Below are 14,344 nucleotides of genomic sequence, written 5' to 3' on the forward strand. Positions count from 1 at the left end.
CGCAGCTTGCCAAAGGCACCCCCGTCCGATCCAGACCACGCCCCCAGCTCCAAGAGTCTCCAAGCCGCAGGCGGGGGTGAGGGCAAGATGGCAAAGGCCGCCGCCCGCCGCCCACTCCCAAACCTCCTGCGCCACCGCCGCTTGGTCAGTATACTGCCTAAGCCTAGGCACGAATATACATCGACAAAGGCGGGCGATCCACGATGTCTGCGATGACTACTTTGCCGCTGCCAAGCTCCTTTCGCTGCGCTTGCAAGTGCTATTACAACCTGTTAGGTATATCAAGACCATAAATCACTCAGAGGGCGAGAAGCACAACTGCGAGGACTGAAACTACCAGGCGAGAACAGAAATTATCAGGCACTGTTATTTCGCCATGCTTTCAGTGCTCAAATCATGCGACATAGTTATTGGTGTGACTAAGCCAAGATGAGTCGCGTGTATTTGCTTTACAAAACGAAGAAAGCCCATTCGCTTCGCGGCATATATATATAAGCATGTTTGTCTGATGCGTGGCCGCAACGCACCCACGCCTCACAACAGGGCGAGCCATAGCACTGCGTACTTGTGGGGGGCTTGGTGCAGTGGTGGGGCAAATTCTGTGCCTGGCCGGCGGATGGGCGGGGCGGGCGCGCGCGGTGGACGGCGCGCCGGTACGGTCGGTATGTAGGTGGGCGTGGGCGGTGGGCGCGGTAGGCGCGGTGGGCTAGGGTGGGCGCGGTTGCCTGGCGTGTTTGGCGCACGTGCCTCAATAGGAACCTTGCCAATGGTAATCGAAAACTAAATAGCGCGGCGCTCAAGCGCTGTCTTGTACACATAGACAGCGTGGTGCTGAGCTGCGCCAACAGCTAGCCAATACAGTACACCTGATTTACCGGCGCAGCACGAACCTGCCTATCCGCAGCACCTGCCTCCAAGCGCTTATCATGGAAGCTAGGGACGACGACGACATGGCTGGAGCAGCTGCCACGGCTGGAGGAATGGACGTCGGCGAGGAAGAAGTGGGCACCTTCCCTACTACTCCAGTCGCCGAGCCCCCGAAGTTGCTGCCACCTTACGCGCACAGGACATTCCCAAATCCTTCTAAATATGATGAGACGGCTCGCAAGAGGGTGAGGGTGAAGGAACACTATGTGACATTCATGCCGACCTCCTCCTGTCGACCGCTTCTGCAGGCCGCGCAAACAGGATGGCTGGACTCATGCCCAAACATGTGTGACTACCTGAAAACCCATGGTCACTCTTTTCTTCCGCCTCGCAGCTTGCAAAGGTGCACCCACGGCTTGCCGAGTGCTACCGCGGCCTGACCGTGGTTTCCCTCGGCACCGGCACCAAAGTCAAGTCGCTGTTCTCGCTGCGCGACCCCAGCAGCGCCGACAACGCCACAGAGGTCAAGTTGGGATACGGCAAGGCCTGCAAGTGGCTAGAGGAATTCCATGCGCGCCTGCTGCTGTTGGCCAGCAGCGCCGGCAGCGGGGCGGGCGCCAGCGGCGGCGGCGATGCTGCTGGCAGAACTGCCTCCGCACGTGCCAAGCCCCAGTTGCCGGCGCCCAAGCGGCAAAATCCATCAGATCAGCCGACGGCGGCACTTGTGCAGCCGGATCCGGACCACTCACCAGCGCCGCCAGACAAGAAGCGCCAGCGGAAACTGTCGGCAGCGGCACGGGTGCGGGCGCCGTCGTCGGTGCCGGGGCGCAGCAGCGGCGGCGCGGGCCCATCCGTCGCTGCCGCCCGCCACTCGCCTGCCACCTGTGCGGGCGGTGAGGGGGCGCAGCCGGTGGAGCAGCGGGTACCTCTGGTGGGGTCGCTGGGGGATGACTGGTTGCCGCCGCCACATCCGCAGCAGTCGCCGCCGCCGTCACCACAGCGGTCGCCACTGCACCGCAAGGCCTCGGCCTCGCCACCACCATCACCGCATCACCGGCCGCCGCAGGCACAGGCGAAGCCGCAGCGGCATCAACAGCCGCGGGCGCCGCCGCCACTGCAGCAGCCGCACCAGGATGTGCCACAGCAGCGGACGCGGCAGCAGGGCACACCACAAAGGCCGGCAGCCGGCGGCGCCGCCGGCGGTGTTGCGAAGCAACCGCCGTCGTCATCGTCGCCGGCGTTCCGAAAGCAGCAGCACACGCAGCAGCCATCCACCACGACCACCGCTGAGCCGCCTGCCGCTGCCGGCGCCTGCCGCCTGCCGCCGGCGCCTGCCTTGCCGCCTGCCGCTGCCGGCGCCGCGCCCGCTGGGTCGTCGCCAGCGCCGGCGCCTCTGGGTCCCATGCATGGCACCACGCCGCCGACAAAGGCGACAGCAGGGAGCAGCAGTGGGAAGGGGCGGCCGGGGGAGGTTTCCAAGAGCGGCGGCAGCGGCGGCGGCCGCGCACCGCTGGCGGTCGCAGCGCCAGAGGTCTTGGACTTTGCATTCGTGGGCGCACCTACTGCCATGCCCCGCCTCCTGCCAAGCTTGAGCAACAGGCCCAGCCTCAGCAACACATCCAACTCAGCGGCGCGTGAGGCCACCACCAACCCCGGCGCCAGCGGCCCTGCACAACAGCCGTCCACAGCAGCGGCGGCCGCTGCTGCTGCGGCGGCGGCGGCTGCCGCTGCGGTGGCCCCGGCGGTGGGTGAGGCAAATGCGGTCACCAGCAGGGCCAGGAGTGATGGCGGCGGCGGCGGCATCAGCGGCTTCAGTGGTCCCGCAGCAGAGGGTGCTGCTGGAGCCAATGGAAGGAGGGTCAGCAGCAACGGGGGCAGCGGCGGTGGCAGTGCTTCTGGGGACCACCAGCACCACCACCAGCATCGCCAGCAGCACCACCATCACCACCACCAGCAGCACGCGCCACCGCCGTCTCCGCCCCGTGGTTCTACCGGCGGTGCCACGCCACCTCAACAGCAGCCACAGCATCGGCATCAGCATCAGCTGCAACCCCAGGCTCAGGAAGTGTCGCCGCTGCATCCCGCCTTCTCCGTCCTGGGTGCACCAACCTCACCGCGTTGGTGCCCGCCGCCCTCGCCCGGGACGGGGCCCCCCTCATCGCCTCTGCGCTGGACCCCGCCACCCTCACCACGCGCCGAGCTGCCGCCGTCTCCGCGCGCCGAGCCGCCGCCCTCACCGCGCGCCGAGCCGCTGCCCTCGTCACGGAGCGCCGAGCCGCCGCCGCCATCACCATTGCGGCATGGCGGCGGCGGCGCGCCCACAGGAGGCGAGCTGCGCCGGTCGCTATCCAACCCATGCCTACACGGCGGCAGTAGCAGCGCGCCGCCGGCGGCAGCGGCTGTAGCTGGCAGTAGCGGCAGTGGTGATGCTAATGGCGGCGGCGTGGTGGTGGTGCTGGACGAGTCACTGGCCAACACACGAGACCTGCGGCGGCTGCAGCAGCTGGTGGTGAGGTCGGGGCGTGCACGCAGGGCTCAGCGGATCCGTGAGCGGATCACGGGGGCACCACTGAGAGCGAGGGCAAAGCCGTGCGCGAGGGACCTGCATGGCTGTGTGATAGTTGTCGCTGAAGCACGGGCATCAGAGGTCAGGCAACCGCTCACTGACCCGCAAAAACCGTCTGCACCTGTCCCCCGACCTTCATTCAATCGCGCACGCAGACCTCACTGCAGTGCGCCAGCAACGACCGTGCCGCCGCCGCGGCTTCCGCTACACCCACACCCTCACCGCCGCCGCGGGCCCGCATCATAGCCAGCTACTCGCTGCTTCAGAAGCTGCGTGCCGCCTTTCCGCAGCAGCACGGCGGCAGTAAGGATGACTTACCAGTCATTGCCAGCGCCCCGCTCCTTGCGCTCAATGACGTGCTTGCGCCTGCTGCGTCCATGTCTGCTGCGCCGGCAGCTGCCGCTGCTGCTGCTGCTTCTGCGGACTGCCGCTTCACATCTGCCAAGGCTGCGTACGCCCGGTTCTACGACGACCTGCAACGGCGCGGCTGCACGTCAGGCCCTGCAGCGCTTGGCCCATCGGTGGTGCCGCTCGCCTCCAGCCTCTACCTGGCGCGACTGGAGGCGGACGCGGCATCACCGGTGCAGGCGCATGTGGGGAGCACGGGCCCTGCTGGTGCCCGATCCTCATGGCAGCTGCCGGCAACAGCCCTAATCGTGGTGGTTGATGAGCTGGATGGATTTGCGGGTGCGGCGGCAGGCTCCAGGAACGGCAGCGCGGGTTGTGGCGCTCTGGTGCCAGTGGAGAGCCTGCCTGCGCACCCAGTGACCGGGGAGGCGCCGGGCCCCACCACCAAGCGCTGGACGACGGTGGTGACGCTGGCGCAGGCGGTGCGGGCGGCGGGCCCGGCCGTGGCGCGGCACGGCGGGCAGCGGGTGGTGGCGGCTCTGCGGGGGCTGGCGGCGCAGGCGGCTGTGCGGCAGTGCCTGCGTGTGGTGGCGGCGCCGGGCGCGGCGATGCGGAATGAGCTGCGGCTGTGGTGCGAGGTGCTGGGCGCCGACGAGTAGATTGCATTCCGTGTGATTTGGTGTTTGACCTAGTTTGGCTGCTTGGGCGGGCATGGTGCTCTTGCGCGCTGCCGTACGGCAAGTTACGCTGCCGTACGACACGAGAGGTCGTCGGACGTGTAAGGGGAAGTACTTTGTTGTGTGTTGTGTGTTGTGTGGTTGATAGGTCCTGGGTACGCAGCCTGCGACGAACCACGGAAACTGAGGCGCTGATGAAGTGCAGGGTGTGGGCGTGCTATCCTGCTAAAGTGAGCCGCAGTGCGCTCCTTTCCCATACCCTTTCAGTGTGCCGCGTTCGAACTTCGAAGAAAGTGGCCGTGGCCAGGGGTCAGGAATAATTTGTGCGGAACTACGAGGTGCCGGCTACGTGCCTGACGGCGCTGGTGGAGCTAAAGTCCGGCTGAGTGGCTGACCCGCCGACGACTTACTTGGGACATGTTTGCGTTGAGGGTAGGTACAGTGACCATTAGCAAGTTAACATGTATGACGGTGACTGAGCACCTACCGTCGCAAAGCGCAAAAATGCAACTCGAGGCGCATGTCATTGACCCCAATCAACGGACACCAAAATTGCACAGCCCGGACGACTGCAGCCCAAATAAACGGTCTGCGTTGACCCGCCCACGCCGCAAATCAGCACCACGGTCCATGACACAAAACAGACCGTAGTAACAAAGAAACATGAACTCTTCTGGCACACGCTCTCCAACTTCCCGTGTCTCTCGTGCAGCAACACCGCCGCTGCACCTCGCACGCACGGCATTCGCCTAGCCCGCCTGCCCGGGGATTTACTTGACCATCTTCAAACCTCCACAGACCCTCGTGCATCGAACACCATACTTAACACTGCCTGCAATTGACACCCGTCCAGCAGTCCTCCCCTTGCATTCCCCCTCAAAACTACCTGCCAGTGGGTAACAAGCAGCCCTCTGCAAGCACCGTACCAGCCCCCCTCCCCACCCAACAGCGAACCCACCCAAAGCACGCGCGCAGGACACCACAAAGCCTCCGCTCCCTGCTAGCGCACTGTATAACCCATGCCACGCTTTCAACGGCACCGCCCATGCCTGCTTCCACCTGCCCGGCACCTCTGCCCACCGGGTAACCTGGCTCAAGCCTGACCCGCATCTACCTTGCAAAGTAGGGCCCCAGGTCGCGCACCGCCAGGCCCGCAATGCCGTGCGGCTTGCGGTCGGCCTCGCTGTCCACCCAGCCCGCCGGCGCGTACACCACACACGTGCGCGAGGGCGCGTACACCTGCGGCGGCGGAGGGGTTGCAAGGCGGTGTTGGCTGTGTGTTGAGGTGCTGGTGGTGGTGGTGGTGGTGGTGGTGGTGGTGGTGGTGGTGGCGAGGGCAGCCAAGATGGCGGGTGGCGGGGGTTGTAAGTACCAGCCCAAACTAAACCAAACCAAGCTAAACTAGCGGAGCACAGGGGGATTGATGTCGAGTGGAAAGTAAGCAGGCGCCAGACACGCCAGCCAGCCAGCAAAATAATGCCTGGACCCTCGTTCTCATGCAATGTGCCCATACACGGCACTGGCACGTTTCCCGGCACCCAAAACCACGCCTGCTCCTAGGAACATGAAAACTCACTCCAACTCGGAGCCCTCCTCTGCCCCTCTACCCCGCTCACCAGGAATGAGAAGGGCCGGTTGTCGTGCGCCATGGGCTGCGCCACGAACGTCACGCCCGCGTCCTTGCTGCAGTTGCGGTAGCCGCCAAACACCTCCTCGTCGCTGCTCAGAACAATCTGTGTTTGTGTACATGCAGGTGTACATTTGTGAACATGAAAATGTACATTTGTGGACATGCAGGTGTACATTTGCGCTCCAAAGCCTCACACCTGCACCTGCGACCTCCACAAACTCCATGCAGCACCCTCTAGTGCCATTCCAACACTGCCCTTCAACGCCCTCACCCCACCTTGTACGGTCCGCTGGCGTTGCACCCCACGCGGTAGTCGGTGTAGGAGCGGGTGGGGTGGAAGTTGAACACGAACAGCAGGTCGCCGCGCTCGCACACAATCATCTTGTCGGCGCTGTCGGCGCGGCTGATCCACTGATGCGGCGCGCCCTGGAAGCCAAACGCCTGCGTGGGTGTGCATGCGTGTGTGTGTTTGGGGGTGAAGAAGCCTGGACAGGAGTCTTCAGCGGCGAATAGCAACACTAAAAGTAAAAGATCACGATCGCATTAGGCCGACCCACCAAGCCCACACGGCGGTTCCACAGCCTGGACTACGGCGCAGCGGCGCCATGCCCACCACGCATTCAGCATGCTGCAGTGGCCACGGCCACGCCAATGACCACGCCACGCCGCACGCCCCAAACACGCCTCCCCACTCCCCCACGCCCTGCCCCCCCTCCACCTTGTCCAGGTGGCACATGGCGCGGTCGAAGGCCAGCAGCCACTTGTACTTGAGGCTCTCGCTGTCCGCCAGGTCCCAGCGCCGCCGGCACTTGTCCATGCTGCCGCCGTTGCCTGGAACGACACAGCGCGGGGGCAGGCAGTAGAGCGTGGGGTTCACGGGCGTCGCATCAGTCAGTAGCTAGGCATGTAAGCGCGTCACAACCTGCCGCGACAGCTCTGGGGTAAACACGGTAGTGCCGTGAGCCTAGAGTAGGGTTGGGGGAGGGTCTGCATAAGCCCGCACAGTCAGCAACGCGAGCTTGCGACAACGTGGTCTGCAATGATCTTGGGATTAGACAGGCTGGGGGCAGGGGAGCCGGCAACCTAGGGAGGGGGTAAGCCGTCCATGGAGAGTCGGGAGGGGGGCTGGCACTTCCATCCCAACGCACCCTGGATGAAGCGGCCAGTGGAGGGGTCGTAGGTGTTGTCGCGAGGGAAGTCAATCCACTCTGGGTGACCGAACTCGTTGCCTGCGTGCGAGTATGAGTAGAAATCAGGTACAAAAATCACGTCAAGTGAAACGTCAAGTGTCACGCTGCGTGCGCTCCAGACGTTGTTTGAACCCCCTGCCCCCGGTCATCAACGCCTCTGCTCCTCCCCAGTAGGACTACGCCAGCAGCAGCCATGCTCCCACGAAACACACACGAAACACGCGCGAAGCACACACACACACACACACACACGCTCTCTCGCTCACCCATGAAGTTGAGGTAGGACTCCCCGCCCAGCGCTAGGGTGACCAGGCGGATCATCTTGTGCAGCGCGATGCCGCGGTCCACAATGGCGGAGGCGGGGCCCTTGCCCGGCACCGACTGGGTGTGGGGGTGCGCGTGTGGGCGTGTTGGCGTGGGATTGCGGGGGAGGCAGGCAGTGATGGGGAACCCAGGGATGCAATGGCGGCCCCTCAGCTTCCCATACTCCTCATCCGTCAGTTCCTACTCACACACACACACACGCACACAGGTATACACACACGCATACACACACAGGGGGGCTTTCGTCTCTTTCATGACACACATCGTGTCTCGGTATCTCTCCGCCCCCTCCCACACACACAAAGTGTCGCAACCTACCATTTTGTCGTACATGTCCTTGTCCATGAGCCAGAAGGCAATGGTCTTGTCGCCCACCAGCGCCTGGTCGTGGCTCTCGGCGTAGCTCACACACGACTCCGCGTAGCTGCAGGGAGGGGGTTGCAAGGATTGGTACAGAGATGTGTAGCGAAGCAGACAGCGGGCGTGGGGGTGGGTTGGTGAGGTTACCGTACATGGAGGGGAGGAAGAGTTGCGCGGTCAAGGAGGGGGGCGGGAGCAAGTGTGCATCAAGGGGCAGCGGGTACACCCGCCGCGCCAACAGCGTCACCAGCAAAACCGGGTGCGGTAGGCAGGGAGTGCGCGAATGCCGTGCAGGCACACCATGCGGTGCGCGGCGGGCATCCCAGGCGGGTGCGGGCACCAGCTCACCGGCGGTTGGTGAGCGTGTGTGTGATGGCAGTCATGTCCCAGGAGTGGTCGTCGTGGCTCTTGAGCACCTGCGGCCAGAAATCCCCGTACCGGTGTACCACTTCAATACGTATGGCAGTTGGCGTGCTGCCTATTGGTGCGCGTACCATGAGCGTGGTGCGTGGACAAGGCCCGGTGCTGCCCCACCGCCACCACCGCCGCCACTCTCCCACTGCAGGGCCCCCCCTGGGCCCCCCCCAAAGCACGCACCTCAATCCATTTGTCCGCAATGGCCATCTGCAGGCGGTAGTCGAAACCCACACCGCCCTCGTGCCTGCACGAAAGGGGGGGGTAAGAGGTTCATTGAGAACGGAGTGAGTGAAGGCGGGGGAGAATCGGCTAGGGGTTCCAGGCATGACTGGCTAGGTAATCGTGGTGTGGGGACTTGGGTTCGGTTTAGGAAACAGGACGAGCCGAGTCACCCAACGCGGTTGTCAACCCTGCCCGCCACCCCCAGCCCCCACGGCCCACGCACCAGGGGCGGCAGAAGGCGGGCATGCCCGACACGTCCTCGCCGATGGTGATGGCGTTGGGGAACATGTCGTGTAGCAGCTGGTTGACCAGCATCAGGTACACAACCGCGTCCACGTCCGTGTTCATGCCGAAGTACTCGTCGTAGTTGCCTGCAGGGGGAGGCGCGGCGTGGGGTGCGGGTTCACACAGGGTTTAGGGAGGAAGCCGAGGCGTACGGATGGGTTAGTAGACACGGGGAGTGTGGGACGCGTTGCGAAGCAAGGAGGAGCCCGGAGGCGAGGACTGCAGGCGCGCTGGAGTCCGCGCGCCGCTGCTACCGTACTCGCACGCCGCGTCCCAGGTTGTGGTGGGCCTACGCCCCAGCCCTCACACAACCCCAAACCATCGGGCCCCCAGCAGCCCCCCAGCCCCCAGCAGCCCCCCAGCATCCCCCCCAGCCCGCAGCCCCCGCCCTAACCACAGCCCGCAGCATCCCCCCAGCACCACAGCCCGCAGCACCTCCCCCACCCCGTAAGCCCCACAGCCTGCAAGACCTCACGCGCCCAGCCCTGTGGGGCGGGGCCGCAGGGCCCACGTGCCGCTGGGCTCGCTCACCTGTGAAGCTGTAGCTGAGGCCGTGGTGGTGGTACATCATGGACGTGACGCCGTCGAAGCGGTAGCCGTCGAACTTGAACTCGTCCATCCAGTAGCGAGTGTTGGACAGCAGGAAGCGCAGCGTCTCCCAGTTGCCTGAGGGGCGTGTTTGCGGAAGGGGAGTGGGGGCATATGGCCAAGCCCAACGAAGTAGATCCCAATTAGGGAGGGGGCGAAATGGCCGTGCTGGTCCTTCCTTCACGCGTGCACGCCTGCCGTGCGGTACCATTCCCACCCCTTCAGTCCCTACCCTGGTTCCTGTTCCCATGTCTCCACCACCCATCCTTCCTGCTAAGGAGCCCAATCCATGCCCCCCCACACACACCGAGGGGCCTTCACGCTCTCACCGTAGTCGAAGCATCGGCTGTCCCACATCCAGTGGAAGCCGCGGGGCCCGCCGTGGAAGTACATTGCGTCGGTGCCGTCAAACATGTTGATGCCGTCGTTGGTGTTCTTGGAGGCGTGGCTGTGCACAATGTCCATCAGCACCTGCGGGGGAGAGAGGGCGCGTGTGTGTGTGTGTTACATTCTTGATCAGTTCAGGAAGTGGTAGATGGTGGGGGGGGTGTAGGTGGCAGGTGGGAGAGGTGGGCGGGTGTGGATGGGTGTGCGTGTTGGCGTGGTGCGGAGCACGGGCCGTGGCGTGGCGTGGCATTGCGGCAGGTTGGCATGCAGGGAGCTCTGCGAGCCACACACGACTCCTCCCTGAGCAGGACCTCGACAGCGCCAAGCGCCGCCCCCAACCCCTGTGGCGGCGGTGGTGCGACTCACGATGATGCCCAGCCGGTGCGCCTCGTCGATCAGCGCCTTGAGCTCCTCGGGCGTGCCGCAGCGGCTGGAGGGCTGCGGGCGTGTGCAGGCGCATGGGGCGGGGGGGGGGGGTAGGGCCGGGGGTAGGGCCGGGGTTGGGGCGGGGTTCCGGGGCGCGGAATACGGCGTTGGCATAGGATAAGGACGGCATTGTGCAGCTGCGGCGCGGCGGCGATGCGGCAGCCAGCCCGAATCGCCAAACCCAATCCTTTGCCACCACAGCAAACACCTCCCATCAGCTCCCACCGCACCCCTTCCCACAACCCCTTCCCACCACCCACCCCACCCCTTCGCACCACCACCGCCCACCCCTCCAACCCCGCAACACCCACCGCGAAGAAGTTGGTGACGTGGTATCCGAAGGAGCCGTAGTAGGCGTGCTCCTGGATGGCCATGATCTGGATGGCGTTGTAGCCCAGGGCGCGGATGCGCGGCAGCACGTCGCGGCGGAACTCCAGGTAGCTGTTCACCTTGGGCTCCTGGCTGCTCATGCCCACGTGGCACTCGTAGATGCGCAGCGAGCGCGGCCTGCGCGGGTTGCGCGCGCGTGTGGGGGTTGCAAGGATTGGTACAGAGAAGTGTAGCGCGTGGGGGGGGGGGAGGTGGGGGTTGTAACTACCAGCCCAAACTAACTAACTGGGGGGTTGTGTGGGTGTGATTGGGTTGTGGGGGGTGGAGCTTTGTGATTGGGTTGTGGTTTGTTGGATTGGGGTCGTTACATGCATGACCAGTCAGGCGGTGGCGGTGTTGAACAGGGGGCGAGAGTCCGGGTGCACACGTGTGTGCGCGCGCGGCATTTGCAAAAAGGCCACAGCGTCGCTCTCGTCATAGCGAGGCCACGACAGGCCAGGCCCCAGCCCCCATCCGTGTAACGCATATGCGCCATCCCATCGCCGCCTGGTGGCCGCAACAAACCACCCACCGCGGCGGGCGCGGGTACTTGAACGTGTACTTCTTGTCACTGGCGATCTCGCCCGGCGACCCGGTCTCCGGAGGGTCCCAGTGCACCCCTGCGCATATGAGGAGAGCGCACACGAGCACATGAGCACCAGCGCATTTGGGTCGCGGCGATAATGAGCAGCTCGGCCGTGGCCGTGTGATACAACGTGCGTGGCAATGTCACGCCATGGCAGCAAACCCGCCAAAGCCCGGCACCCCCTGGCTGCTCCTTCCTCCTCCCCCCCCCGGCCCTGTCGTACCGTTGAACTGGATCTCGTTCCAGGCCTGTGTGGCCCATTTGATCCAAGCCGGGATGCGCTCCACCCACTGCCCGTCAGGCGTCTCCAGCCGGCACTTGACCTGCGATTACGTAATGTATGTGCGTACCGTATGCGTGGATGACAACGCATACATGTGTGGGTGTGCGCATGTTAACAACACAAGATGCGCCAATGTGGCCTGTGTGTCAGCACACGGGTATGTGTGTGCCTGGTACAGGCAAGGCATGTCCGCGTGCGCTGCGTCCCATCGTGCCGTTGCTACCCTGCGTGCCCTGCGTGCCGCGCCCACCTTGGAGCGGTGGGGAATGGCGGGCGTGCCGTCGGGGCCGTCCGGCAGGAACAGCTCCCACACGCCGTACGTGTTCTTGAACGCCCAGTGCGCGTCCTTGGGCGTCCAGTTGTTGAAGTCGCCGATGAGGCTCAGCGCCTGCAGGCGTGTGGGTGGAGACGTGGAGTTGGTTGGCGCAATGGTGGCTGTGGAGGAGGTGTGCCATTGCCTGATGCCGTGTTTCACTGGCCCCGCTCCCCTCATCAGCCCGCCCTCCCAACAGCCCCCGTCGGAGTCCACACCAGCTGGCATCAATTTCCAAGCCTCTCACCCCCAGGTATATCCGCCCCGACTCGGTACCGGCGCATGTCTCCCCTGCCGCAACCCCACCTTGGCCCCCGGCGCCCACTCGCGGTACCAGATGCCCTGCCGGCCCTCGTGCATGCCGCGATTCAGACCAAAGCGGTTGTAGGCTGCAGGAGGCAAAGCGCATGGCGGGAATGAGGCGCAGAAGAAGCATGCGCAGCGTCGGACACGGTAAGCGAGAGCCCGGGCACTGGCAATGCAGCGGATGTCAGGCAGGCAGGCAACGCCTGCTGAAGTCAAGGCAATGTCATGATTGCGATGCCGCAAGCCGCTGCAGCCCATAAGACTAGCAGCAGCAGCCTTCCCGTTATTGATGTGGGCCATGCCGTCATAACCCGCCAGGACCGACCCACATTTGGTGAAGTTGTCCAGTCCGCCCTCATTGTCCTCGATGGCCTGAAATAAAACCGCATGCACAGTTGGTAACAACTTTGTCAAAAGCAGACGTGCTACACGTCTGGGGCGAGCCGCACCCCACGCGCCGCGCTGCCGCCGCCCCCATTCCCACCCGAATCCCGAGCTTCACATCCTGTCACCACGCCTCCGCATCCTTCTCGCCGCCCTTTATCGCAGCGCAGGATGCTGCCATCCTCTGCCTCAGTCCAACGATGTTCCCCGTCCCAGCCCTAGCCGGTAGCCACATCCTTCCAGGCCATTTGCTAGCCGTGGTCCTCAATGCCTCCCCCGCACCTCACGCCCACAAACCCAATGACTCAGCGCCCATCCCCCGTACCTGGCGAATGCTCCGCAGACGGCGCCAGCGGTACTGCGGACGGGTAAAGTGGCAAACGTGGGGCGGGTGGTGTCAGGAAGGCAGGCACAACACCCGGGCGTGCCATGACGACACCGGTACACAGTCGATCCCACATGCCGTACCAGCGCAATGACGTCGCCCTGCCTCCTTCCGAGCAGGCCATCTTCTTGCCCCACCAATACCTTGTCTTTTACCTGGTGGCATCCACAGCCCGGCCGCCCACAACCCAGAATCGCCACCTTCGTTGCCCTGCCGTTCCCCGCCCCAAACCCTCTGAACTCCATACTGACCGCCCGGCCGCCCACAGCCCTGCTCCATGCTGACCGCCCAGCCGCCTCACAGCCCCACTCTATGCTGACCCCCCGGCCGCCCCACGGCCCATCGCCCCACCCTAAAGTGCTCCGCGAAGCCCCACAGCGTGGCGTCCCAGGAGAAGCACTCGGTGCCGTCGTGCCCTGGGATTGGGCTGATGGCGCCGTAGCGGTCCTTGTACTCGTAGTTGTACGGCACCTGTTGCAATCATGCAAGGTGCTAAGTCGTGTAGGGTTGAAGAAGACAGCATGGGGTGGAGGTAAGGCCTGAGCTGACCTTGGGCGGGGTTCAGCAGGCTCTCAGTACACGTGTGGGCGTATGGTTCGTGTGTTCGACACCCCCAGCTGGTGTGCCGGCAGCAGCCCCCTGTAACCCAGCCACCATGTAATGCTACCAGCTCGCAGGCCGCCCACCACACCTCCATGGCGGGCGACCAGAAGTCCTCGGGCTGCGTGGGCATAAGGTCTGGCGAGTTCTCTGGCGCGGGCAGGGGGATGCCCGATGCTTTCAACTGCGTCTCCAGCTCCATAATAGCCGCCTTCGCGTCCGAAATGGTCGTCTTCAGCAGCTTGTTCTCCTCCTCCAGCGCAGCAAGGGCCCCAGCTGGGTCTGCCGAGTAAGCGCTCCCAGCGTATGCACTCGCAGCGCGGCAAGCGACGACCCGCCCTACACGAGGCGAGTGAGAGACTTTCATACCGTCTGGTGTATTGGTGCTGAAACCATGCACGACGCTTTGGGAAGACCAAGCAAACGGGTGGGGCTGTCCATCACAATTGCTTCGTCGTCCGTTAACGGTAGCTTACCAGGAGTCGGGACGCCACGTGGAATTGCCTGGGCACAACGCTGGGACTCCACTGAGTGCGAAGAGACTCTACTCGGGTTGGCCTTGGTTGGCCCGCGAAATAACATGTTGGAAGCGAGGGTCTAGCCCTCTATTCTCAGCCTGGAAGTGTCAAGACTGACAACTATAAGAGCCATAAGACCATCACCGCGCGGAGCTTCACCGATGGGTGTCGCTTATCGTGAGTCTTGACTGGCACGCCACGGACCGTCGGCCCCCCGCGCAAAGGGGGAGACCTGGCCCCAGCGCCCAGCGGGCACCTCTTGCAAACTGCACTGCGCTGCTGTCCTGCTGAGTTACCGTAAGCACCGCTACAG

The 14,344-nt window shown here is 64.3% G+C and overlaps 2 protein-coding genes across 2 annotated transcripts; one reads left to right on the forward strand and one right to left on the reverse strand.

Annotated features, from left to right (window-relative positions):
* The first annotated feature begins 782 nt into the window (after positions 1-782).
* Positions 783-4,904, forward strand: CHLRE_06g270050v5 (uncharacterized protein). Its single transcript, XM_043062924.1, has 3 exons — positions 783-1,112; positions 1,262-3,376; positions 3,589-4,904. Exons 1-3 carry the CDS (start codon positions 927-929, stop codon positions 4,438-4,440), a joined length of 3,153 nt encoding a protein of 1,050 aa, XP_042923630.1. The 5' UTR covers positions 783-926; the 3' UTR covers positions 4,441-4,904.
* Positions 4,905-4,906: 2 nt separating this feature from the next.
* On the reverse strand, positions 4,907-14,122 carry CHLRE_06g270100v5 (uncharacterized protein). Its single transcript, XM_043062925.1, has 23 exons — positions 13,990-14,122; positions 13,605-13,852; positions 13,265-13,384; positions 12,854-12,886; positions 12,474-12,516; positions 12,145-12,227; positions 11,776-11,913; positions 11,466-11,565; positions 11,189-11,276; positions 10,599-10,794; positions 10,228-10,299; positions 9,804-9,945; positions 9,418-9,552; positions 8,825-8,972; positions 8,560-8,623; positions 8,311-8,378; positions 7,921-8,026; positions 7,545-7,659; positions 7,237-7,317; positions 6,807-6,919; positions 6,365-6,529; positions 6,075-6,191; positions 4,907-5,697 (listed from the first exon to the last, which is right to left on the reverse strand). The coding sequence occupies exons 1-23, from the start codon at positions 14,093-14,095 to the stop codon at positions 5,569-5,571; spliced, it is 2,610 nt and encodes an 869-aa protein (XP_042923631.1). The 5' UTR covers positions 14,096-14,122; the 3' UTR covers positions 4,907-5,568.
* Positions 14,123-14,344: the final 222 nt, after the last annotated feature.

Source organism: Chlamydomonas reinhardtii, chromosome 6 (genome assembly GCF_000002595.2).
Source record: "Chlamydomonas reinhardtii strain CC-503 cw92 mt+ chromosome 6, whole genome shotgun sequence".
NCBI classification, from domain to species: Eukaryota; Viridiplantae; Chlorophyta; class Chlorophyceae; order Chlamydomonadales; family Chlamydomonadaceae; genus Chlamydomonas; species Chlamydomonas reinhardtii.

Excerpts from the sequence above, each read along its gene's own strand:
- CHLRE_06g270100v5 (XM_043062925.1), bottom strand. The coding sequence starts at position 14,095 with ATGTTATTTCGCGGGCCAACCAAGGCCAACCCGAGTAGAGTCTCTTCG. Across the intron at positions 13,385-13,604 it reads TCTGGTCGCCCGCCATGGAG|GTGCCGTACAACTACGAGTA; the intron begins GTGTGGTGGGCG and ends TGATTGCAACAG. Across the intron at positions 6,192-6,364 it reads ACGCCAGCGGACCGTACAAG|ATTGTTCTGAGCAGCGACGA; the intron begins GTGGGGTGAGGG and ends ACACAAACACAG.
- CHLRE_06g270050v5 (XM_043062924.1), top strand. The coding sequence starts at position 927 with ATGGAAGCTAGGGACGACGACGACATGGCTGGAGCAGCTGCCACGGCT. Across the intron at positions 1,113-1,261 it reads ATGAGACGGCTCGCAAGAGG|CTTGCAAAGGTGCACCCACG; the intron begins GTGAGGGTGAAG and ends TCCGCCTCGCAG. Across the intron at positions 3,377-3,588 it reads GGCGGCTGCAGCAGCTGGTG|ACCTCACTGCAGTGCGCCAG; the intron begins GTGAGGTCGGGG and ends TCGCGCACGCAG.